This window comes from Ursus arctos, unplaced genomic scaffold, assembly GCF_023065955.2.
Source record: "Ursus arctos isolate Adak ecotype North America unplaced genomic scaffold, UrsArc2.0 scaffold_18, whole genome shotgun sequence".
NCBI lineage: Eukaryota > Metazoa > Chordata > Mammalia > Carnivora > Ursidae > Ursus > Ursus arctos.
In genome coordinates, this window is record NW_026622852.1 from 26718544 (window position 1) to 26742648 (window position 24105).

Here is a 24105-nt window from a genome sequence, read left to right on the forward strand (position 1 = left end):
AAAGGGATGTGGGAGAGAGCATGCTGATAGACAGTATGAGCAAAGAGAAGATGGGAGAAGCGTGGGGGAAAATGGTCTGACGTTTTCTGTGGCTGGACCACTGGGTCTCTAGCACCCTTTAGGTAGGGAGACTACCTAAATCAACTCTCATTCTTGGGACGTGGTATACCAAGTTGAAAGTGGTAATCCCAGTTGGCTCATTTCTTGCCCTATAGAACACGTTTAAGGGCACTGAGTTCAATCTTCAATTTTTAAATTTATTTGATTTAATACTTATTTCCTATGTCCCACCCTGGAAAAACCTTTAAAATCCCTGCCCAAATGACAAAGAGTGGGTTTGGGAAGAGATGGAATGGTAGTAGTTCCAACTCTTTAAAGGCTAAGGAGCTCTGATTCTACAGTCAAATGGAAGTCAGTTTGCTGTAGCTGTTAGTGCTGCTTTGGGGGAACTGTGCGTGCATGTGCTTCTCCTTGGGAAAGGGGAGCTAGATGGGGCAGGAGGCTGGCGGCCATCTTCCTGGGGCTGGCTGCTGAGGGAGCCAACAGCCTGTATGTCCTCCTTTCCCGTCTCTAGAGGCTTTCCCTAAGCTCTGCAGGCTAGCACGTGTTGCTTTGGCTCTGCTCCCTCACTCACTGTGGCCGCAGTTCCTGACCACACAGAGCCGCACTCTGCTCGGTCATACAGCAGAGTAGTGTTGGGATCTCAGTATAGCTTCAGCTTTGCTTGAAACAGAAGTGGTGTGGGATGGAGGCTGGTCTTTGGGCAGCTCAGCAACAGTTTTCCAGCTATGCTTTTTTAAAAAAGAATTCGGCCAGGCTCTTCAGTACTTCACTCTTTTGGCTACTCTTTTCTGTAAAGTAGTAGAGCTATGTTTCTTGTTCTAAAAATAATTTTAGTACTGTAAGCCACTAGTATATTTTACCCCACTCTTTTTTTTTGGAATTCCGTGCCAGGGAAATAAACTGACAGACAAATTTCTCCCAAGATGAACTAGAATTGGATCTGTTAGGTGGTATAGCATGAAATTTTATACCATTTAGAATTCTAGAAAGACAATGTGGGGACACATAATCCTAGAAATTCACTGTTGGAAAGGATCTTACAAATCATGTTTTCTCACCTCTGCTTCTTGTTTCATAATTAAATCTTGCCTAAAACATCTCCTGCCTTGGCTACGTCCATGTAATTTCTCTGCATAGTAGCATCATTTGGGGTGCTTTAAAATGTATTGATTGGGTCCAGCCCCCAGAGCAATTAAATCAGAATCTCATTGGTATTTTTAAAATCCAGGATCTCTGCTTTCTGTCCGTAGACAGAATATGGCAAATTAGTTTCTTCCTCTGTAAAATGGATGGAATGGTAGTTTTTGCAGTATAGGGTTGTTAGGATTAAACGAGTTAAGCCATGCACAGCATTTAGAGTAGTGCTCAATAAATGTTCACTATTATTATTCACACACATGTCTAAATTTGGTTTGCCAGTATTTTGTCCAGGACTTGAAATTTGTTCAGAGATTAATATGTACTTTCTTTTCTTAAACTGTTTTGTTTGTTTTTGGTTTCAAGATTTTACTAGCCACATAAATTTAATTGAGGGGTATTCTTCCTTTTACTTTTTCGTTAAACAGAACTCCTGATCATCCCAAATGAGTTTTGGGAGTTCAGTTTTGGACACAAAGAATATGCCCATTTTGTCTGATTTCTCAAAGTTATTGGTATAAGAGTATTTACTAGAGACAAACTATATATCAGATTTTTCTGTATGTTTTTCAGATTTTACATATATAAGGAATTTTATATTGTATTTCTTTATGCTATTCCCTTTCCAGTTTTTTCACACACACATGAATGGAAATTTCCTGAGGTTTTTGGCTATGCTAGGGGCAAAATGACTGTCAGTATAACTGGAGCTAGGATTGACATTCTTTTGTGAACATGGAGACTTCTGAGGATACTTGACTTCTTGATGATGAGTATGTGGGAATCTTAGTAAGACATTATGTCATAAAAGATCATATAATTTTATCCATGTAAAGTTTTGAATATTCACCTTGGCCATGCAAAGGCTCAGTAAAGATGTCTGACTTTGAACAGGCTAACTTCCATATACCCCATGGATATCCACCTAGTAAAACAAAATGAGGTACTGTATGCATTTACCAACTATAAACTTTGATTTTAGAATAATTATATCTCTTTTTTATAGTGATGATTAAACAGGTTGTAATCTTTGATTTGCAATGTTAAAATGTTGTAATCCACATATAAGAAGACTACTTGGCAGGAGGACGTGCATTCAGCTCTTCCAAGTGATATCGAGGCAGTAGGGACAGGTTGAACAGAAGGGGTAGGTAGACCAGGGTTGAGGGCGGGATATATTGCTGTCTTATCCTATTGGAAAGTAGTAGCTGATCTGTCAGGAAATTGTTCCTACCAACTCTGACTCTTGAGTTAGTAGCATGATGCATACATTCTTCTAGATGTGTGGATAGCTAGGAATCTGTGCTGCAGCTTAACTTACTTCTTTATAGGGTGCTAAAGGCGAAGAAAGATTGGTTAAAACTTCAGTCAGCCTTCTTGGCCAGGCGATGTAGAGGTTGGCTGTGGTCTACCAGCCAAATCTGGCCTACCACCTGTTTGTTTAAATAAAATTTTATTGGAACATAGCCATACCTATTTGTTCATGTATCATCTGTGGCTGTGGAGTTGAGTAGATGTGACTGGGATTGTATGGCCCACAAAACCAAAATATTTACTATCTGTTCCTTTTCAGAAAAAGTTTGCTAACTCCGGGCTTAGTGTCCGTGATCTGTAGTAGAAGGGCCCTCTCCAGAGCCTGCTTGCTCCTTTTCTAGAATATTGGTCTAAAATGCCCAGGCTTGTAGTTTATCAAGAAACTGACATTCAGTTAATTGTTTTTACAATGAAAAACAAAGAATGTATGGTAAAAAGCTAAAACATTACTAAGGAGTATATAATTAAAAAAAAAACAACAACTTCTCACCTAGCCCTCTATTTTCTTCCACAGAGACGACTATTTAGAAATTTCTCTTATACCTTTGTGGGAATTATCTGTACTTATACAAACCTTTATATATCTGTATATATCCTTTGGGATTATATAATCCACACAGTGAATGGCCCTCGCCCCCTTCTCCTTTCCTCCTTTTCATTTTATTTTATTTTATTTTTAAATATTTTATTTATTCATTTATTTTAGAGAGAGAGAGAGAGTGAGCAGGGGCGGGCAGAGGGAGAAGGAGACTCTCAAGCAAACTCCACACTAGGCACGGAGGTTGATGCAGGGCTCAATCTCACAATCCTGAGATCATGACCTAAGCTGAAACCGAGAGTCTGACGCCTAACCGACAGAGCCACCCAGGCGCACCCCTGCCCTTTTTAAAAATTTTATTTTATTTTATTTTACTTTTTAAAGATTTTATTTATTTATCTGACAGAAAGAGAGACAGCCAGCGAGAGAGGGAACACAAGCAGGGGGAGTGGGAGAGGAAGAAGCAGGCTCCCAGCGGAGGAGCCTGATGTGGGTCTCGATCCCAGAATGCCGGGATCACGCCCTGAGCCGAAGGCAGACGCTTAACGACTGAGCCACCCAGGCGCCCTTATCATAACCTTTTTTAAAGATGAGGGAAGTGAAGCAGAGAGTGGTAAAATAATTTGCCTGAAGTTATTCAACTAATTATTGGCAGAATTGGGATGTGAACTCAGGTGGTCTGCTTCCAAAGTCTGTATTCCGAACTACCATGCTATAGAGCATCCGAAGGAAATTAACCATTTTGTTCTCTGTGTTAAAATATATATTTCAGGTTTTTTCTTCATGCTTTTTTTTCTAGTATTTTTGCCTCTTTTAAGATTTTATTTTTAAGTAATCTATATCCAACATGGGGCTCGAACTCACAACCCTGAGATCAGGAGTTGCTCTCCACCGACTGAGCCAGCCAGACACCCCAGTACTTTAAAAATTTTTAATACTAATTTTTTGATCTACCAGAAATTAATATTGGTGTAAGAAGTAATCGAGACCCAGCTTTTTTCTAACAGTTTTTATTTTAAAATAGTTTTAGATTTACAGAAAAGTTGCAAAGATAATACAGCATTCCCGTATATCCCTCACCCAGTTTTTCCTATTATTATTTTTTAAATTTTTTAAAAAAGATTTTGTTTATTTGACAGAGATAGAGCCAGAGAGCACAAGTGCGGGGAATGGCAGAGGGAGAGGGAGAAGCAGGCTTCCCACTGAGCTGGGAGTCCAATGTGGGGCTTGATCCCAGGACCCTAGGAGCCCCTAGCTTTTCCTATTATTAACATCTCACATTACTGTGGTAGTTTGTTACAACTAAAGAACCAGCATTGGTACATTACTAATAACTAAATTCTGTACTTTATTCCTGTTTCACTAGTTTTTCTCTAATGTCCCTTTTCTATTCTAGGACTCTTTTGGGATACTATATTATATTTAGTTGTCATATCTTCTTTGCCCTCTCTGATCTGTGATAGTTTCTAGGGATCTTTTGTTTTTAAATAAATAATTATTTATTTATTCTAAAATAAGTAATTGGTTGTCCCAGACCTGCTTATTCAATAATCCATCATTTTCCCATTGATTTGAAAGGATGGTTTTATTATATATTAAATTTCTACATTCACATATTTCTTTTTCTGGGCTTTTTATTTTGTACTTATCTTTTTGTCTATTCTTGTCTGATACATAATCGTTTTAGTTGCTGTATCTTTATAATGCCATTTATTTTATGTCTGGTAGAATTAACCTTTTCTTATTATTCTATTTTTCCTCTATAATTTTTCTGGCTGTTCTGCTATGGTTTTTTTCCCTGGTGTACTGTTTAAATGAAATGTTTGGAAAGCTAATGGGTCCATAATTTGATGGAATAAAGTCTATTCCATTTTAAAAAGGGATGATTTGGTAATGTATCTGTGGTATTAATAATGGAAAATGAATGAGTCAGGATTGGAAGACCTGGCCTTGGGTGTTCTTTCAGTTGTATGAAATTCCAGCCCTTTCAGAGGATCTGTATTTTCATAGCCTAGAAGCACACATTTGTTTATTGCTTGTCCACGTTTTTATTTCTTAATTCTTTGTGTGTTTGTGAGTGTTATTAGTGCTTTCTTTTTCTTTTGAAAAACATTGTTATTAAATTATAGTACATCTTTATAATAGACTATTCTATAGCCATACAAATAAATGAGGAAGCTCTTTAAATACTGATATGAATGATATCCAAGATAGATTGTTGGGGGGAAAAGCAAGGTTACAACAGTATGTATAGTGTACTGTCATTTTTGTAAAAATGAAGGAAAGGGAGGCATATTTGCATAGAAGGGGATACAAGAAGTTAGTCGTTGCTGTTCCTTTTGGGGAGAAAAACAAGAGGAATGGGAGACTTTTCATTCTATGCTCTTTTAGATTTTGAATCATGTTAAGTTTTTACTTCTTGCCTAATTGTTCTGGCTAGGACTTCCCGTACCATGTTGAATGGAAGTGGTGAGAATGGCCATCCTTGTCTTGTTCCTGATCTTGGAGGAAAAGATTTCAGTCTTTCCCCATTGAGTGTGGTGTTAGCTATGGATTTTTCATTTATGGGTTTTATTATATTGAGGTAGTTTCCTCTTATTTCCAGGTTATTGAGTGTTTTTATCATGAAAGGGTTTTGATTTCTGTCAAATGTCTTTCAGCTGACATATCATGTGTTTTTTCTCTTTCATTCTGTTAATGTGGTGTATCACATATATTCATTTGTGTATGTTGAACTTTCCTTGCATTCCAGGAATAAATCTGACTTGGTGATGGTGTATAATTCTTTTAGTAGGCTGCTGAATTTGGTTTGCTAGTAACAAGTTTTTAAAAAGTAGAATGATGATTGGGGCGCCTGGGTGGCACAGCGGTTAAGCGTCTGCCTTCGGCTCAGGGCGTGATCCCGGCGTTCTGGGATTGAGCCCCACATCAGGCTCCTCCGCTATGAGCCTGCTTCTTCCTCTCCCACTCCCCCTGCTTGTGTTCCTCTCTCGCTGGCTGTCTCTATCTCTGTCAAATAAAAAAAAAAAAAAAAAAAATCTTAGAAAGTAGAATGATGAAGTTCCATGTGAGTTTTGAACTCCTTAAACTGATGTGGGAAGTGGAGGAGATGCCTTCTCCAGTAAAGTGTGAGTCTGTCTGTAGCAGTGGAGTTGTATGTTTACTTGAGTTGTGCTGAAGTCTCTTCTGTCTGAAGCATCTGCATCAGTCTTTTTGTTGTTGATTTTTTTTTTTTAAAGATTTAGTTTTTTTAGGTAATCTTTATACCCAGTGTGGAGCTTGAGCTCATAACCCTGAGATTAAGAGTTGCATGCTTCACTGACTGAGCCAGCCAGGTGCCCCTTGTTGATTTTTTGTGCTTTTTTCCCCCTACTTCCTTTTTTTTTTTTTTTCCCCTTCTAAGGAGATAGAGCATTCTGAAATGTTTATGTTTTGTATTTTCATGACCCTTTCACGTGGATTCTCAGAAAAAATAAAATGTTTGCGGGCACGGATATTCTTATTCTTTTGTTACAAAAGTACTACCTAACATTCATGAACTTCTTTTGTCAGACTCTAAGTGGCATAGTTAACTATTACTGTACCCTTCTTATAGATGAGGACTCTAAGGGGCAGAGACCTTAAATAACTTACTAGTCTTTTGGCTAGTAAGTGGCAGAGAGATTTGAACTCAGCTTGTCAAGCTCAGAGCTAGTTCTCATCACCATCCTGAAATACTGTTTCTCAGCTTTGTAGTTACTAGTTTCAAGAGAATCATAGACTCCTAGTTGGGAAAGTGACCCCTATCCCAAACTTCTTCTTGTGTCCATTCACTTGGAAATATTACCAGACACCCCAACTTGTCAGATTTACGAAGACTACAAGTTAATTCTCCTAATTCATATTATCGAGCGTCAGCTTTTTTACTCGCTTTAGGTGTCACTCCTGGGGGAGCAGCTGAGGTGGGTCCTCGTTTTCTTCATCAGTAGCGTTAGAGCCTTGCAGTCATCAGTCATTTCCAGGTCCGGTCCAGCTCTGAGTAGCTGTAAGTTGTCTGACTTCTCTTTGTTCACATTTGGGTTCCCTTGTTTCAGCCTAGCATTTCTGTGGAAATGTTGAATCTTGATTCTGCTCTCTTGAAATACCAGCTGTCTCTCCCAGCATTGTGCCACTTTGCACGTTTCTTAAGTATCTCTAATCCAAGTTGTCAATTGAAAAACTGAGTAGAATAGGTGCTTTGAGAATTGGGTTTTGATCTCTATCAGGTACACTTAACCAAGGTTTTGTGGTCTTATCCATAAATATAAACTGAGTGACCGTTAATGCCTTACAGAAATTGAACTACATTAGATCCATGGTGTTCCTCATTTACTGACTTAATTCTAAGCTTTGCTTTCTCTCTCTCTCTCTCTCTGTTTTTTTTAACCTGTCTGGGCCTAAGTTTCCATACTGTCTATTTGCCTTCACTTGCTGCTCCTTCAAGTTCACATTCACATGGCAGCCGTGGAATCAATGCCCTTGATTATTAATATATTATTTCTCCAATACAAGGTAAATTTTGGTAAGTCAGATATTTATACAGTGGAGTGAATATGGTAGAAAATATCTAATTCTTGTTCAGTAGAGATTTAACCTTCCTAATTAATATTATTTACTAATACTGTATATTCTTTGTTTCTCCTACTCTGAATTTCATTTTTTAGTTTTTCATGTATTTGCAAGTTGGAAATTGATTCAAATTAGGACTTTTATGCATTATTGTGGAATTTAATTTCACACATTATAGATTTTGAAATTTATTGTAATCTTGGCTCAGAACTATTGTTCCGAGGCGCAGTGTAATACAGTCTGCTGGTTGAATCTAATTAAGGTGTCGTATCACTTGCATGCAGTATGTATCTTTGCCTAGAATGTTCTAAAATTCCTCACTTGGGAATAACACTTCCTTCAGTTCTTCTTGGTCTGATTGAAAAACCCAGCAATATTTCACTGTATGTAACTCTTGTTTAAGAGGCAGACTGTGTTTATCTTTTGCATTTGTTGACTATTTTAACCAAAATGCTCAACTGCAGTTTCTAGCATGATTGCCAACAGACTGGGTATTAATCTTATTAATGTCACCTATATTCGTTTACCATCACTGCATTCAAAGACAAGCATGACTGTACTCTAGTTCTGGGTACACAAATATTAAGAAAGTATAAATAATTTAGTAAATGAAAGTTGAATAGCTTGCAAGTAAAATTGCTTTCTAACAAGTATAATTTATAATTTTAAAGAAAATGGGCACATTATCTTTTTATGAGATTATATTTTACAATTATGGAGTTGACTATATACTGTAATTATGTGTTGGAGAGATCGCCTGCCTTTCTTAGAACCATGTGAAAAATGAACAATTTCAAGCTCTCTAGAATTCCCAGGATTATCTTGCTTAGCCCACAGGGTTTATTTCCCCCTCCTGCTTGGTTTCTCTCTCTATTACCCATTTCTTGCTCTCATTTGCAAGGTAATCGTCCCTTAAATAAACAAGAATTCTCTAAAGACTGAGCAGAAACCAGGGTTAAGTTGCACAGCCCTGGTTGACAGAGGGCCTTTTATGGAGATGCTCTTCCCCAACAGCATTGCTCGTCTCAAGGTCTTTTCCATTAGATCTTTGGGTATACTTCCAATGTTGAAATAAGGAGGCTTTCTCCCTTTTTACCTCTAGACTTTCTTAGATTTTCCAGCACAGTACAACAGAAAAAGTACCGTATGTCTCTTCTAGTGCTGTCTACTCCTTTTTTGCTCTGTAACAATGTTTTTCAATTTTGGCACTATTGACATTGTGGACTAGATAATTCTTTGTTGGGGGGGCTGTCCTACGCACTGTAGGATGTTTAGCAGCATGCCTGGCTTCTACCCACTAGATGCCGGGAGTAGCTCCCAAGTCATGACAGTAAAAAATGTCTCCAGTTGCTAAGAGAGTAGATCTTAAAAGTTTTCATCAAGGAAAGTACTAAGTGAAGAAAACTTGTAAATATGTGTGGTGATGGATATGAATCAAACTTATTGTGGTAATCATTTCATAATATATACATATATTAAATCCTTATGTTGCACACATAAAAAGGTCTCCAGACACTGCTAGATGTTTCCTGGGGAATAAAATCACCCCGTTGAGAACCAGTGCCTTATAATATTGAACAAGTGCTTCATTTCCCTGGCTGAGACTTAGTTTCCTTATCTGTGTAATGTAGTTAATAATCCTTGCTTACTGCACATGATAAAATATTTGTGCAAGTGTTTTGTGTATTTTAAAGTATTATGTACAAATAAGAGGTTGGGTTAAGGCTAGCGGTAGAACTCAGATCTGAATTCTATTTCTGTCAGTATCTCAGTGCAGAGAATGAAGCTGAGGATGTCGGGTCTTGGTGATGGGTCACAGGCCTCATGGCTTACTGTAGATGGTACTCTACAGAGCTATTCCGTCCAAACAGGGAAAGTGCATGGGTACACTTCAGGATGTAATGGCAGCAGGGCTTGACTAGATGATGTGTTCTTTACTAGGCAGTCCTGAGGCAGCCGCAATGGGGCATGGCTCCATTGGGAGGACATGTGGCACTCCTCAGAATGACTCTAGCCTTTCTTACAGTACTGAGTATTTAGCACTCTGGCATGCATGGTTTTGGCTAACATACCCATCTCTGGTCTGTTACTGTTTTGGGCATCCCTCCTCTCCCTCCTGTTTCTTTCAAATTCAACAAACATTTATTGTCTCTTACGTGCAAGGCATTGTGTTGAGTGCTTTCACATATTCCCTTTTATTCCTTTTAGAATCCTATAGGTGGAATTACTTGTTTTACAGATAGTAACAATAGTAGTAGTAATAGTAGCATTAGTCATAGAGGCAGCAGTAGTAGAAACTAACATATATGGAGTTCTGTGCCTGGCACTGTGTTCAGTGCTTTACATGTATTGAATCACTGAATCCTAGCAACATTTTTTGGAGCAGGCACTTTTATTTTGCTTCTTTGTACAGATGAGGAAACTGAGGCACGGTGTGATTCAGTAGCTCATCCACATGACTGGGAAAAGGTAGATTCTGGATTTGAACCTAGGAAATTTGTCTCCAGAGTCTACTCTCTTAGGAAACAGGTCCAGAGTGATTAAATAACTTGTACAAGTTCATGGAGCTACTAAGAAGCAGGCGTAATGTTGAGTCCAGTCCGTTCCTGTTTCCAGTGTGCTGAGCACCATGCTTCTCATTGACCTGTTCTTGCCTCTTTCTGGCGAGGATGGCTTCCGTGTGCTAACTTAGGGCACAGTAGGGGGATCTGTTAGAAGATATGTCATGAATTCAGGATGGGATGGTAAAAGAGGTGATAAAATGAGGCAAAGAGGAACTTGGAATCAGTCTGGTGGAGCTTTTCTTATTCAGTGCTTTGTTCTGAATATTTCTTTTTACCTCTGGTTTCTGTAGAATACTGCTTCTTTTAGTTAAGAGTACTTTTGTTTTGGGTGGTACTTTCTGAATTTAAAGGCATAACATTTCTTTTATTTTGATAGATCTGGTGATGGGCCTATTATCTGTGTTGGAGCAGACCAGAAAGGGCTAGAACCTAGAACCAGACCTATTCTTGGGGTGGGCAGGTGCTGGTGGGAGAGAGGTATGTGAGGAGTTAAACCCTTATAGATGGTGTATTAGTTTCCTAGGGTTGTTGTAACAAAGTACTACAAGGCAGGGCCTTAAAACAACAAAAATTCATTCTCTCACAGTTCCGGAGGCTAGAAGTCCAAGTCAGGTGTCAGTAGAGCCATGTTTCTCTGAAGGCTCTTGGGGAGAATTCTTCTTTGCCTCTTTCTAGCTTCTGGTGTTTGTTGGCAATCCTTGGAAAGCCTTGAATTGTGGTTGTATCACTCCAGTCTCTGCCTCTGTCTTCACATGGCCTGCTTCCCTGTGTTTATGTCCCTGTGTCCTAATTTCCCTCCTTTTATAAGGACATCAGTCATATTGAATTTAGGGCCCACTCCTACTCAGTATGACCTCATCTTAACTTGATTACATCTGCAAGAGACTCTATTTCCACATAAGAACGCATTCACACATTCCGGGTGGACGTGCATTTGGGACTGCATCCAGTGCAGATGGTGTCCAGAGAGTAAGCAGCAAGGCTCCACTACCAGCATGAGGGGAGACCCCTGGAGTTCATGGGGGTTCTGACCAGTGAATGAAACATGACAGAGGACACCGCAGGAACAGATTGTAATTGGAGATTCAGGTAGGTCATAACCATTTGATCGGTATAAACAGGTAGGGGAGTCCTTACCCCAGGCCGCTCTCTACCTTCTCTGGGGCTCTGGCAAGAACAAGCCAAACTGTTTGAGAAAGCAGGCAAATGGTCATGTTACTAAGAAAGAGAACAGGTTAAGGCACCCAGGATTTGAATCATGAGAGGCCTCAGTCTCAGTAGTAAGGAGAAGCTCAGATAGGAGGGTGGGGCCAACTAGGTCAGGACCAGTCAAACAGCAACTGTGACTCACTGCTCAGTCCCAGAGAGTTGGCTGAAGCATCTAAAAATGCCCCCTTCCTAGGGATAGACCTGCATGGAGTAAGGAAAAGAGAATTAAAGGCTTTATCACTGTGATTCAGTTTCCAACACTGGCTAGAGTTAAGGTGCCCTGGCAAGGTGTAAGAATAAGAAAAAGAGTGGGCTTTCTGGATGATATTGAGTGCCCTGGATAAAGGAGATTGAAAAATTTAATAACATTAAATCTCATTTGTGAATTAAAGAAAACTCTTGCCCATTCTGGGAAACACTTCGTAGGCTAGCCTCTCTGCTCTCATCAGAGAGGCTGAGTCAGAAATGGAGTTGTTTTGACATTGACACCTTTTCTTTTTAAATTTATTGCTTGATAATGCTTCTTTGGAACTTTGCTTATTTCTTTAACATAATCAAAATCCAACATGCCATGTAGTCCTAGGACTCTGAGTGACCCATACATGTCTGTTTCTCCCCTCGCCTTGGAGCTGGGCTGATTTCTGGAGGATGATGTTCTGGACAGTTTATAAGAGCAGAGAACCCCAATGCTTGGGCTAGTCGATGGCTTCTCCATCTACCTGCTCCACCCTTCTAGCCTGATTTAACTGCTGTAGGTTTTGTGCGTGTGTGCATGTGTCCATGTGTGCTTGCCCTTGTCTCCCTGGACCTATATTATATTTCTGACTCAGGAGCCTTATTCAGTGCCTTTTGTCTTCTGTCATTAGTTTTGGGGACCCTCTGGAATTTGCCAGCAGACTATGTTCCTTCGCTCCCAAAGTTATCACAAACAATTCTGTGATCAATGTTACTGTTCATATATTTTTGTATGCCAGATTATTTGCTTAGGATAAATTGGTGGAAGTGAAATTGCTGGATCAAGGATATGCAATTTTGAATGTTTTTTATACATATTTCTATATTATTCTCCAGGAAAGCTTATATTCTCTAGTTGTATATATAAGCACTCTTGTCCCTGAACTCTTAATAACACTGGATAATGTTTTTAAGTTTGTCAGTTTGATAGACAACAGATGGTATCATATTTTTGTTTAAATTAATTTCTTTTTTATTACTAGATTAGTTGGACATATTTTCATGTTTATTGGCCATTTAAAAGTTCTTGTTTTGGGAATTATCCATGAATATTCTTTGTTCATTTTCTTTTGGAGTGTTTGCTTTTCATCCCATTCCTTTATTTATTAAACAAATATTAATTGAATACCTTTTATATGCTGGGGCCAGACACTATTCTTTGGGAACAGTACTGACAAAATCCCTGTGATTAAGGAGCTTAAGTTCTATTGTAGTGAGATAGAAAATAAGTAATATGATGAGTGGGGATAAGGACTGAACAAAAGGTAGGCATGAAAGGGAGGTAGAGAATGATTGTGGGGATGCTATGTTATAAAAGGGGTCGTGGGAAGCCTCACCAATACCACTAGTGTATAAGTGGAGACCTGAAGATTAAGACAAAAGCTCTGCTGATGTTTGGGGAGAGCATTATAAGGCAGAAGAAACAAACAGTGCAAAGGCCCTGAGGCTGGACTGTGTTTGACATGTGACTATAGTTTGGTGAATGAGGGGGAGAGTTAGGAGGTGAGTCTGAGAGGTAGCAAGGAGTGGGTGGGTGTGGGGATAGAGAGCATGCATTTAGGGCCTTGGAACCAGAATAAGGGATTTGGATTTTATTTTGAGTGATCTGGGGAAGCATTGGAGAGTTTTGATGGTGAAGTGGCATGACCTGAACTCATGTTTTAAAAGAACATGGGTGGTGGTGAGTGGAGACTAGACTGGGAGTGGTGGGAGGGGCAGTAGTGGAATCTGGAACATCAGTTAGGAGCTCTTGCAGTATGCCAGATGGGAGATGCTAGTGGCGTGGTGGAAGTAGTGACAAGTGGTTCTGGGTAGATTTTTAACATAGAACCAATAGACTTTGCTGATGGATCGGATGTGAGGTGTGAGAGAAAGAGGAATTAAAGATGACTCTGTTTTCTGGCCATTTCCAGAGATGGGGGAAAATGTGGGCAGAACAGGTTGCCTGGTGGTGAAATCTTAGTGATTTGTAAGAGCTTTTTATGTGATGAAGTTTATTAATATTTAGCCTTTAGGTGGAAAATTTTTCTTTCCTCAATTTGTTTTTAGTTAACTTAGTGCTGTTTTGCTATACAGAAATGTCAACTGTTAGTCTTTATAGTTTTTGGTTTTGCTGTCATGTTTAGAAAAATTCTAAAAATAATCACCTCTTCTTTACTTAAGTACTGTATGGTTTTGTATTTGCATTCCCTCTTTAATCTGGATGAAATTAATTTTGGCATAAACTGTGAATTAAAGTTCAATCTTAATTTTTTCATATAATTAACCTTTTATCCTAGCATCATTAAACAATTTGTTCTTTGCTAAGAGAAATAATTGTATCATTTCCTCTGAATTGGGAAAGAGGGGTGTGTGGTAGGTTGTGTAAAGAGATATTCTAGGACATATTAGTGTTTAGCAAGCCCCTGGTCTTGTCTTTGGTTGATGACTCGGTGACTGTAATTTCTGAGTATCCCAGATTGTAGACATTTGTCTCCTGAGCCTGTGCCATTCCCAAAACATGTACTTGACTTAGAAAATGGCTTACATCAGTTTCCCTCAATGATTGTGAATTCTGTCCTATGGATGATATGTGACCTGTTTTTAACCACAGCCTATGTCCTGCCACCAAATATGCTTTTCTGCTACTTGATATTGTCACCTGATAATTGTTTTGAGATTATAAACTAAAATTTGTTTTAGTAATATGAACATTGACTACAGTGTGTACTAGCTGTCCATTTAACCACATTACGGATTACAAAAACTTCCACATTTATGTATTCCAGTTACATTCTCTGTGCTCTAGTCCTTCTCTGATAGGTGGATAATGTAGAAGTGATGATATTTAATTTATTGGATTTTCTTCTTTAGGGCAAGACATATGTCTCATGTTGTTAATAATGTTTGCCAAACTTATAGTTGGGTTAAGTCTTCAAGTTTGGAAGTAAACTTCTAGCATTTTGTCATCTTAGAGATTTATGTCAAGGCTGATTGAACCTAAATCTCTTAAATGTTTCTTTATTTTTTGTAGAGAGGGAAATACGAGGTACCTAAGTGGCTCTCTTCCAGTAGCATTCTGCTTCTTCAACAAATGCTACAGGTAAACTTTGTTATTTATTTTTTAAATAATAGAAGTGTACTGTGCTTGTTTGATCCAACTGTAAGATGTCTGTGGTGCTGCTACATTTGGAGGACAATGCTGTTTTTCTATTAGCTTAACAAAATTCCATTCATTGTATCTACTGCCCTCCACAAGATCCTTTCTTAATTGTGTTGCAAATGCATTTCCTTTCAGACCTCTACCATATGTCTTTGCTGAGTGGTTTTCCTTCCTTTTTCTTGAGCATTGTCTGTTTTCTCTGTCCGGCTCTTTCCCTTTTCTGGCTCCCACTCTTGCACATGAAGTGTATAGTAGACAGGGAGTACATGCTTGAATGAGCTGATGGCCAATCGAGTGGACCCCATGACCTCGTGCAATGGTTCTCAAACTTTACTGTGTATCAGGATTGCCAGATGGGCTTGTTAAAACACAGATTGCTGGGTGCCACCCCGAGAGTGTCCAGTTGAATGATCTAGGGCATGACTAGGGATGTGCCTTTCTGCCCAGCTTCCGGATGCTGCTGATGCTGCTGGTCTTGCTATACCACACTTTGAGAACCACTGATTTAGGGAAATGGACTCTGAGAGCTAAAGGTAGGAGTGCTAAAATCTAGGTATCTACCCTGCCAATCTGTAGGCATGCCACCTCACCTGGTTCTGATCTGTCAAATGGGGATTCTGAGCCTGGCCTCACTGCTATGTAGTTTTAGGAGGACAAAATGAGATAAATAGGAAACACTTTGAAAATATGAGTACCTTATTAGTGCACTATTTTTTTCATTTTTATTTATTCAGATTATCTTTCAGTTTTTCCATCTATTAAGGCATCTCCACTTTTTATTCAGAATTTACCTCAGGCTCACCCACCTTGATTAAGTAGGGCCAGACCACCAAATCTCCAAAATGAGATTGAAAACACCTCATCCTTTCTTCTAAACTCCAAAAACCTTAATCTTTGTTGATTAATTTTCCTCCCCTCACATTTGAAAATTACAAATGGAAAAGAAAGGTGTGCTTTTCAACTTGTTCTACGTGATTGTAAGCTCATCGGAGGTAGAGATTGCATATTCACTATGAATGCCCTACATTGTGGCTGCTTGAATATTAAATTGGTGAATATTTCCTGTCAATAGGTTTTCCAGCAAAGACTATTACATCATACAATAGATTGACTGAACTTCATGAATAATGTCCATACCAATGAAGTTCATGTTTGTTAAACATTTATCTTCTAAGCGCATGTTGGTTACTATAGTTTTCTTGCCTCTATTGCCTTTTTTAAAGAATTTATTCCAAGGCCATTTTAAGGTCTTTGACAGCATTTTTGTGATGATAAAGTTTACATCTGTTCTGATGAATTTTGAGTTCTTGGAAGGAAAGGAGTTCTGTGTTCCCTATTTGAAATGTTAATCTCTAGCTTCTTCTCAATGGCCACTAGGTGGACCCAAAGAAACGGATTTCTGTGAAAAATCTATTGAGCCATCCCTGGATCATGCACGATTACAACTGTCCTGTTGAGTGGCAAAGCAAGAATTCTGTAAGTAAAATGAAGTCTGGTAGAATTTTTCAAAAAAAAAAACTTTGTTTGGTCTTTGTGTGGATTCAGGACCTACAGTGATGTGGTTTAAATAAAAGGAAATGTATTTTGTAGACTTGTTTATCAGATTGGTGTTTGTGGAGGCTTGTAACCTAATTATATATTTGTCTGTTAATCTCTAGGACAGTGGCTGTTAATTCAGGCTGCACATGAGAATCATTGGGACCTTAAAAAAAAATGCCTGTGCCCATCCTAGAACAGTTAGTGGTTAATTTCAAAAGCTTCCGGGTATTTTTTTACGTGTAGTCAGGATGGCGAACAGTGCTCTGGAAATCATAGGCAAGTCACTTAACTTTGCCAGATCTATTTATTATTCATCTGTAAAAAGTAGATTAAATCAGTTCTGTCTACTTCCCAGAGTAGTTATGAGGTTATAGCGGATCTCAGACTTTTAAGTCTGAGGACTTCTTTACACTCTTAATATTTATTTATTGATTCATTTAAAAAGTAACAGTAGTAAACCTATTACATTTTATCTCAAGTTAATTTTTTCATGAAAAATAACTTTAAAAAATAAGTTTAATGAGAGGAGTAGCATCTTTGCAAATTTCCTTAAAGTCTAGCTTGATAGAAGACACTAGGATCTCATCTGCTTCTGTGTTCTGTCTCTTTTGGTATGTTGTTTTGATTGAAGCAGATGAAGAAAAAGCAGCCTCACACAGATATGTACTAGGACGATGGATTAACACTTTAAAATTTTTTCAGATAATTAGGGATATTCTGTGATAGTCCATTAAAACTTAACAAATAGTGGTTTCTTACGGGTTAGTTGCTTGTGGAATCAGTGAAGTTGTTGTACTCTATTACATTAAAATCAGTTGGTCTATCCATTGGATCTCTTCCCAGTGTAACATTACGCGTTGGTCATTTGGAAAATATTGGTTCACTGACTTATGTAGATATTCCAAATGTTAACACTTTTCATTATACAATAGAAAAAAACCCTCACATTCCTTTCCTTAAAGTTTCTATTGATCTCATCAGAAAAGCTTTAAGAAGTGGAAAGCTATTAAACTAATGGTGACAGGTAACAAGTTTTTGAAAATCCTAATTTTATTTTTAAAGATTTGTTTCTTTTAGCGGGGGAGGGGCAGAGGGAGAGAGAGTCTTAAGCCGTCTTCACGCTGAGCACAGAGCCCAACGTGGGGCTCAATCTCACGACCCTGAGATCACAACCTGAGCTGAAACCAAGAGTTGGGCACTTTAACTGATTACGTCACCCAAGTGCCCCCCAAAATCCTAATTATTGATTGAAAGCCCAAATTGTATCATTAGCAACAAATACTCTCAGTTGTTTGTTTCCCTTTAAATGACAAGTTCATTTTGTTCATTTTTGAGAAAAGGCCAAATACCCAAGTATAAATATAGTTTGTCTTTTAAGTGAAAATGGTGTTCATGAAGAAAACAGGTAATTCAACTCATAACTCAGTCACACAGATGCTTTTCCTCTAAACAGCCATCATATTTTGGTATGCAGAAGGGCTTTATGCATATTTCCCGTTTTGTCACATAGAATATCAAAAGCACATGTACTGAGTGGCCAAGATTTAATAAAATTAGTACTTTTTACTACTTCATCAATGATATTCTTAATTGAAACTGTCTTAAAAATTTTTTTTGAACTGTGAGTGCATGACAAAGAATACGATATCTTAATATAGTTTGGTGTCACTGCATTGATTCATACTAAGGCACCAACAGTGTTACTCATCTTTGCTTTTGCACCATCACTGCAAATATTAACATTGTGAAAAATGAAAAACAGTATTATTATAAAAATAGTTTTGACCTTGGAGATCCTCAGGGCTCTGTGGACTACACCCTGAGAACTGGCCTAATATATATGTATGAAAGAACTTTAAACAGAGTCCTATGCGAGTTTAAGCAGTTATTTAAATAATTATTCTTGCATTAACGTTTAAATCTTTTTTTAACAAATGGCAACTTGAACTTGGCAAAAATGGAAATATTACTAAAGGATAGGTATGCTTTGATATTAGTTAACTATTACGGTATAAAATGAAATCTCAAAATTTAGTGACTTAAAACAATAATAACTTATAATTCTATGGACCAGCAATTTGGGCTGGCTCTAATGGGCAGTTGTGCAGACCTTACCTGGAGTCCCTCATGTGTCTGCAGTCATCTGGTGCCTTGATTGCAGCGGAATGGTCTATGCCTCACTCACAAGACCAGCTGTTTGTGCTGGCTGTTTGTTGGGCCACATTGTGTGCGGCAGGCTAGTCTGGGCTTCTGGAAATGCTTCCTGGATTCCAAAAGAGGCAAGAAAGTGGGCAAACTCTAATCCTGAATTTTTCAAGCATTTTTCAAGCCTCTGCTTATATCATATTTGCTAGTATCCCATTCACCAAGGCAAACCACATGGCAAAGCCTGGAACCTCTGTGAAAAGTGTGTCCTTCTAAGTCAGTACAATTCATATCCCTAATATATAGATAAGGAAATCAAGAAATGAAAAATAACGATTTAAAAAATAAATTTTGAAGGTGGCATCACTTTACATCTTTGCAGATTACTTTTGAATCTGGCTTAATAGAAGACACTTGGATACTTACCTGCTTTTGCATTCAGTCTGTTTTGCTATGTTGTTTTGATTGAAGCATAAATAAAATGTAGCCTCACATAGATATGTGGTTAGAGAAGTAATCTAATACTTTAAAGGAGAAATATTTTAATGGCCTTTTCGGGTAATTGGACACATTCTCTGATAATCTACTAAAATTTCTGCAGTGGAGTGGGGTATGTGCATGGGTCAACAGAATAGCTTGGTGGTTTTTCAGACATGCCACAATGTGGACTTGGTAGAGCGGTGAGGTATTTGCTTTCTGGAATAATCACACTAATAAATATAAATAAATACTCTTCCCAGTAGCCAACTGGTCTTGGAAAAACAGAGTAAGCTTGTTTTTAGCTTCTTGTCACTAGTCTGCCCACTGTTATGAAATGCCTTCTGATTCTCCTATGACTGTCAGCTCCTAAAATTTTTTCTTATTCGGGGTGCCTGGGTGGCTCAGTCGTTAAGCATCTGCCTTCAGCTCAGGGCATGATCCCGGGGTCCTGGGATCGAGCCCCACATTGGGCTCCTCTGCTGGGAGCCTGCTTCTTCCTCTCCTACTCCCCCTGCTTGTGTTCCCTGTCTCACTGGCTGTCTCTCTCTCTGTCAAATAAATAAATAAAATCTTTAAAAATAAAATTTCTCTTCTTTATATTCCCCTTGGTCGTCCATGACATCTTTTTTTTTTTTAATTTTATTTATTTATTTGAAAGAGACAGCCAGCGAGAGAGGGAACACAGGCAGAGGGAGTGGGAGAGGGAGAAGCAGGCTCCCAGCGGAGGAGCCTGATGTGGGGCTCGATCCCAGAATGCCGGGATCACGCCCTGAGCTGAAGGCAGACGCTCAACAACTGAGCCACCCAGGCGCCCCCGTCCATGACATCTTTAATATCTATTGAGCAAATGCAGTTAGAGCAGCAACTTATTTCTTTTCTTTTTAAAGTTTTTATTTAAATTCCAGTAGTTTCAGGTATACAATATAGTGATTCAACACTGCTGTACGTCACCTGGTGCTCATCAAAACAACTGTCCTCCTTAATCCTCATCACCCATTTCACCCATCCCTCTGCCCACCTCCCTTCTGCGAGCCATCAGTTTGTTCTCATTAGTTCTGCTAACCATCAGTTTATTCTCTAAAAGTCTGTTTCTTGGTTTGCCCCTCTCTTTCTCTCTGTCTTTCCCCTTTGCTTGTTTGTTTTGTTTCTTAAATTCCACATGTGAGTGAGATCATGTGGTATTTGTTTTTCTCTGACTGACTTATTTCACTTAGCATAATACTCTCTAGCTCCATCCATGTCGTTCAAATGGCAGGATTTCATATATTTCATTGTATATATATGCACAGCACATCTTCTTTACCCATCTATTGATGGACACTTGGGCTGTTTCTATAATTTGGCTATTGTAGATAATGCTGCTATAAACATCGGGGTGTATGTATTCCCCCCCTTTTAAAAAATATTTTATTTTTAAGTAATCTCCACACACAACACAGGGCTTGAATTCACAACCCTGAGATCAAGAGTTGTATCCTCCACTGACCGAGCCAGCCAGGCACGCCTCTTTGAATTAGTATTTTTCTTTCTTTAGCTAAATACCTAGAAAGATTGTGCGATTGCTGGATCATAGGGTAGTTCTGGATCATAGGGTAGTTCTATTTTTACCTTTTTTTTTTTTTTAAGATTTATTTATCTATCTGGGAGAGAGAGAACATAAGCAGATAGAGAATCTCAAGCAGGCTCCCTGCTGAGCACGGAGCCCAGTGCAGGGCTCGATCTCGACCCTGAGATCATGATCTGAGCCAAAACCAAGAGTCAGATGCTTAACCGACTGAGCCACCCAGGTGCCCCTTATTTTTAACTTTTTGAGAAATCTCCATATTATTTTCCAGAGTGGCTGCACTAGTTTGCATTCCCACCAACAGTGCAAGAGCATTCATTCGCCTTTCTCTACATCCTCACCAACACCTGCTGTTCCTTATGTTCTTGATTTTAGCCATACTGAAGGGTGTGAGGTGATAGGTCGTTGTTGTAGTTTTGGTTTGCATTTCCTGATGATGAGTGATGTTGAGCAAAAATGTCTATTCATGTCTTCTGCCCATTTTTAATCAAATTATTCATCTTTTAGGTGTTGAGTAGGGTAAGTTCTTTATATATTTTGGATACTAACCCTTTATCAGATATATCATTTGCAAATATATTCTCCCATTCCATAGGTTGCCTTTAGTTTTGTTGATTGTTTCCTTCACTGTACGGAAGCTTTTTATTTTGATGTAGTTCCAATGGTTTATTTTTTATTTTATTTCCCTTGCCTCAGGAGACATATCTAGAAAGAAGTTGCTGTGTCAAAAAAGTTACTGCCTGTGTTCTCTTCTAGGATTTTTATGGTTTCAGGTCTCACATTTAGGTCTCTAATCCATTTTTTAATTTGTTTTTGTGTATCGTGTAAGAAAATGGGTCCAGTTTTATTCTTTTTCATGTTGCTGTCCAGATTTCTCAACATTTGTTGAAGAGACATTCTTTTTCCCATTGGATCTTCTTTTCTGCTTTGTTGAAGATTACTTGACTATATAATTGTGGATTAATTTCTGGGTTTTCTGTTCTGTTCTATTGATCTATGTGTCTATCTCTGTGCCAGTACAATACTGTTTTGATTACTACAACTTTGTAATATAACTTGAGATCCAGAATCATGATGCCTCCAGCTTTGTTTTTTCTTTTTCAAGGTTGCTTTGGCTACTTGGGGGTCTTTTGTGGTTCCATACAAGTTTTTGGGATTGTTTGTTCTAGCTCTGGGAAAAACGCTGTTGGTATTTTGTTAGGAATTACATTAAATGTGTAGATTGCTGTAGGTAGTGTAGACATTTTAACAGTATTTATTCTTCCAATCCATGAACATGGAATGTCTGTCCATTTCTTTGTGTCATCTTTGATTTCTTTCATCAGTTTTTTATAGTTTTCAGAGTACAAGTCTTTTACTTCTTTCATTAGGTTTATTCCTAGGTATCTCATTGTTTTTGGTACAATTGTAAATGGGATTGATTCCTTAATTTCTCTTTCTTCTGCTTCGTTATTGATGACTAGAAATGCAGCAGACTTCTGTACATTGAATTTATATCCCGTGACTTTACTGAATTTGTGTTTCAGTTCTAGCAGTTTTTTGGTGGAGTCTTTTGGGTTTTCTACATAGAGTATCATGTTATTTGCAAATAGTGAAAGTTTTACTTCTTTCTTGACAATTTAGATGCCTTTTATTTCTTTTTGTTGTCTGATTGCTGTGGCTAAGACTTCTAGTATTATGTTGAGTAAAAGTGATGAGTGTTGACATCCCTGTCTTGTTCCTGACCGTAGAGGAAAAGCTCTTAGTTTTTCCCCATTTAGGATGATATTAGCTGTGGGTTTTCATATATGGCCTTTATTATGTTGAGGTATGTTTCCTCAGAACTTACTTTGTCAAGGGTTTTTATCATGAATGGATGTTGTAGTTTGTCAGAAGCTTTTTCTTCATCTATTGAAATTAACATATGGTTCTTATCCTTTCTCTTAGTGATGTGATATAGCACGTTGATTGATTCGCGAATATTGAACCAGTCTTCCAACCCGGGAATAAATCCTACTTGATTGTGACGAATGATTTTTTTTTTTTAATGTATTGTTGGATTTGGTTTACTAGTATTTTTTTTTTAATTTTCTAGTATTTTATTGAGAATTTTTGCATCTATGTTCATTGGGGGAATATTGGCCTGTAGTTCTCTTTTTTTAGTGGTGTCTTTATCTGGTTTTGGTATCAGGGTAATGCTGACCTCATAGAATGGATTTGGTAGTTTTCCTTCCTTCTCTTATTTTTTGGAGTAGTTTGAGAAGAACAGGTATTAACTCTTTTCTTTTCTCTCTCTCTTTTTTTTAAGTATGCTCCACACCCAGCATGGAGCCTAACATGGGACTTGAACTCACAACCCTGAGATAAGACCCGAGCTGAGATTGAGTCGTATGTTTAACTGACTGAGCCACCCAGGCGCCCCTAACTCTTCTTTAAATGTTTGGTAGAATTTGCCTGTGAATCCGTCTGGTCCTGGACTTTTGTTTGTTGGAAGTTTTTTGATTACTGATTTAATTTCTTGGCTGGTTATTGGTCTGTTCAAGTTTTCTATTTCTTTCTGTTTCAGTTTAGGTAGTTTATATGTTTCTAGGAACTCATCCATTTCTTTTAGGTTGTCCAATTTGTTGGCATATAGTTTTTCATAATAATCTTTTATAATTGTTTGTATTTCTGTGTTGTTGGTTATTTCCCCTTTCTCATTTGTGATTTTATTTATTTGGGTCCTTTCTCTTTTCTTTTTGATAAGTTTGACTAGAGTTTTATCAATTTTATTAATTGTTTTCAAAGAACCAGCTCCTGGTTTCATTGATCTGTTGTATTGGTTTTTTTTTTTTTTTTAAGTTTCTATATCATGTATTTCTTTTCTAATCTTTATTATTTCCTTCCCTTCGATGGCTTTAGGTTTCACTTGTTCTTCTTCTCGATGCTTTAGCTGTAAGGTTAGGCTGTTGAGCTGCAGTGTCATTCTAGCAACTAGCAATACTGATTCTAAGAACAGCAGACTGTGCAGGTGTGTGAACAGTGCAGTAGCAGGGCCGGGCAAGCTGGGATGTGTCCCTTGTGAGGAGGAGGGAGTGGGTGGTGCAAATGCCTGTGTTCAACCATTGGGGGTCATCATTTCTCCACGTGTGGGAGGGCTTTGCATGTCTTCTCAGCCATGATCCTAATAAGATAGGATACACTACTGCTTGCGGGAGAACAGAGGCCAACATGAAGAAAGTCTCTGATTTCACCAACAAAAAAAATTATTTTAAATTTGGGTGCAGTATAAAATAAATATATAGTTTTGAGTGTTCAAAAAAGTATCCAATTTTCCTTATATCTCAGTATAATGATTGCTAATATTTACTAAATACTTAACTATAATTGAATAGTGTGCTAGCATAGTAAGAACGCTCTATAGAGCCCTTAGGATTTTACCTTTAACAGTCAGGTGCTACCCTATGGGCTTTGAGTTTTTAAATCTTTTAGCTCATTTAATCTTCATACCAACCCTCTGAAGTAGATACTGTTATTGTCTCCATTTTGCAGATGAAGCAACTGAGACACAGAATCGTAAAGTGACTTCCCCAAGGTCAAACAACTAGTAAGTGTAGAACCAGGATTTGAA

The 24105-nt window shown here is 38.2% G+C and overlaps 1 protein-coding gene across 2 annotated transcripts in view; it reads left to right on the forward strand.

The window, feature by feature from the left end:
- The window catches only part of MELK (maternal embryonic leucine zipper kinase), an 83124-nt gene that overhangs the window by 23839 nt on the left and 35180 nt on the right, over nt 1–24105 (forward strand). For both annotated transcript variants that reach the window (XM_026506224.4, XM_057313603.1), the window contains exons 9-10: nt 14660–14728; nt 16166–16264. In XM_026506224.4, the coding sequence (XP_026362009.1) occupies nt 14660–14728; nt 16166–16264 (168 nt within the window). The remainder of the gene's footprint in view (nt 1–14659; nt 14729–16165; nt 16265–24105) is intronic.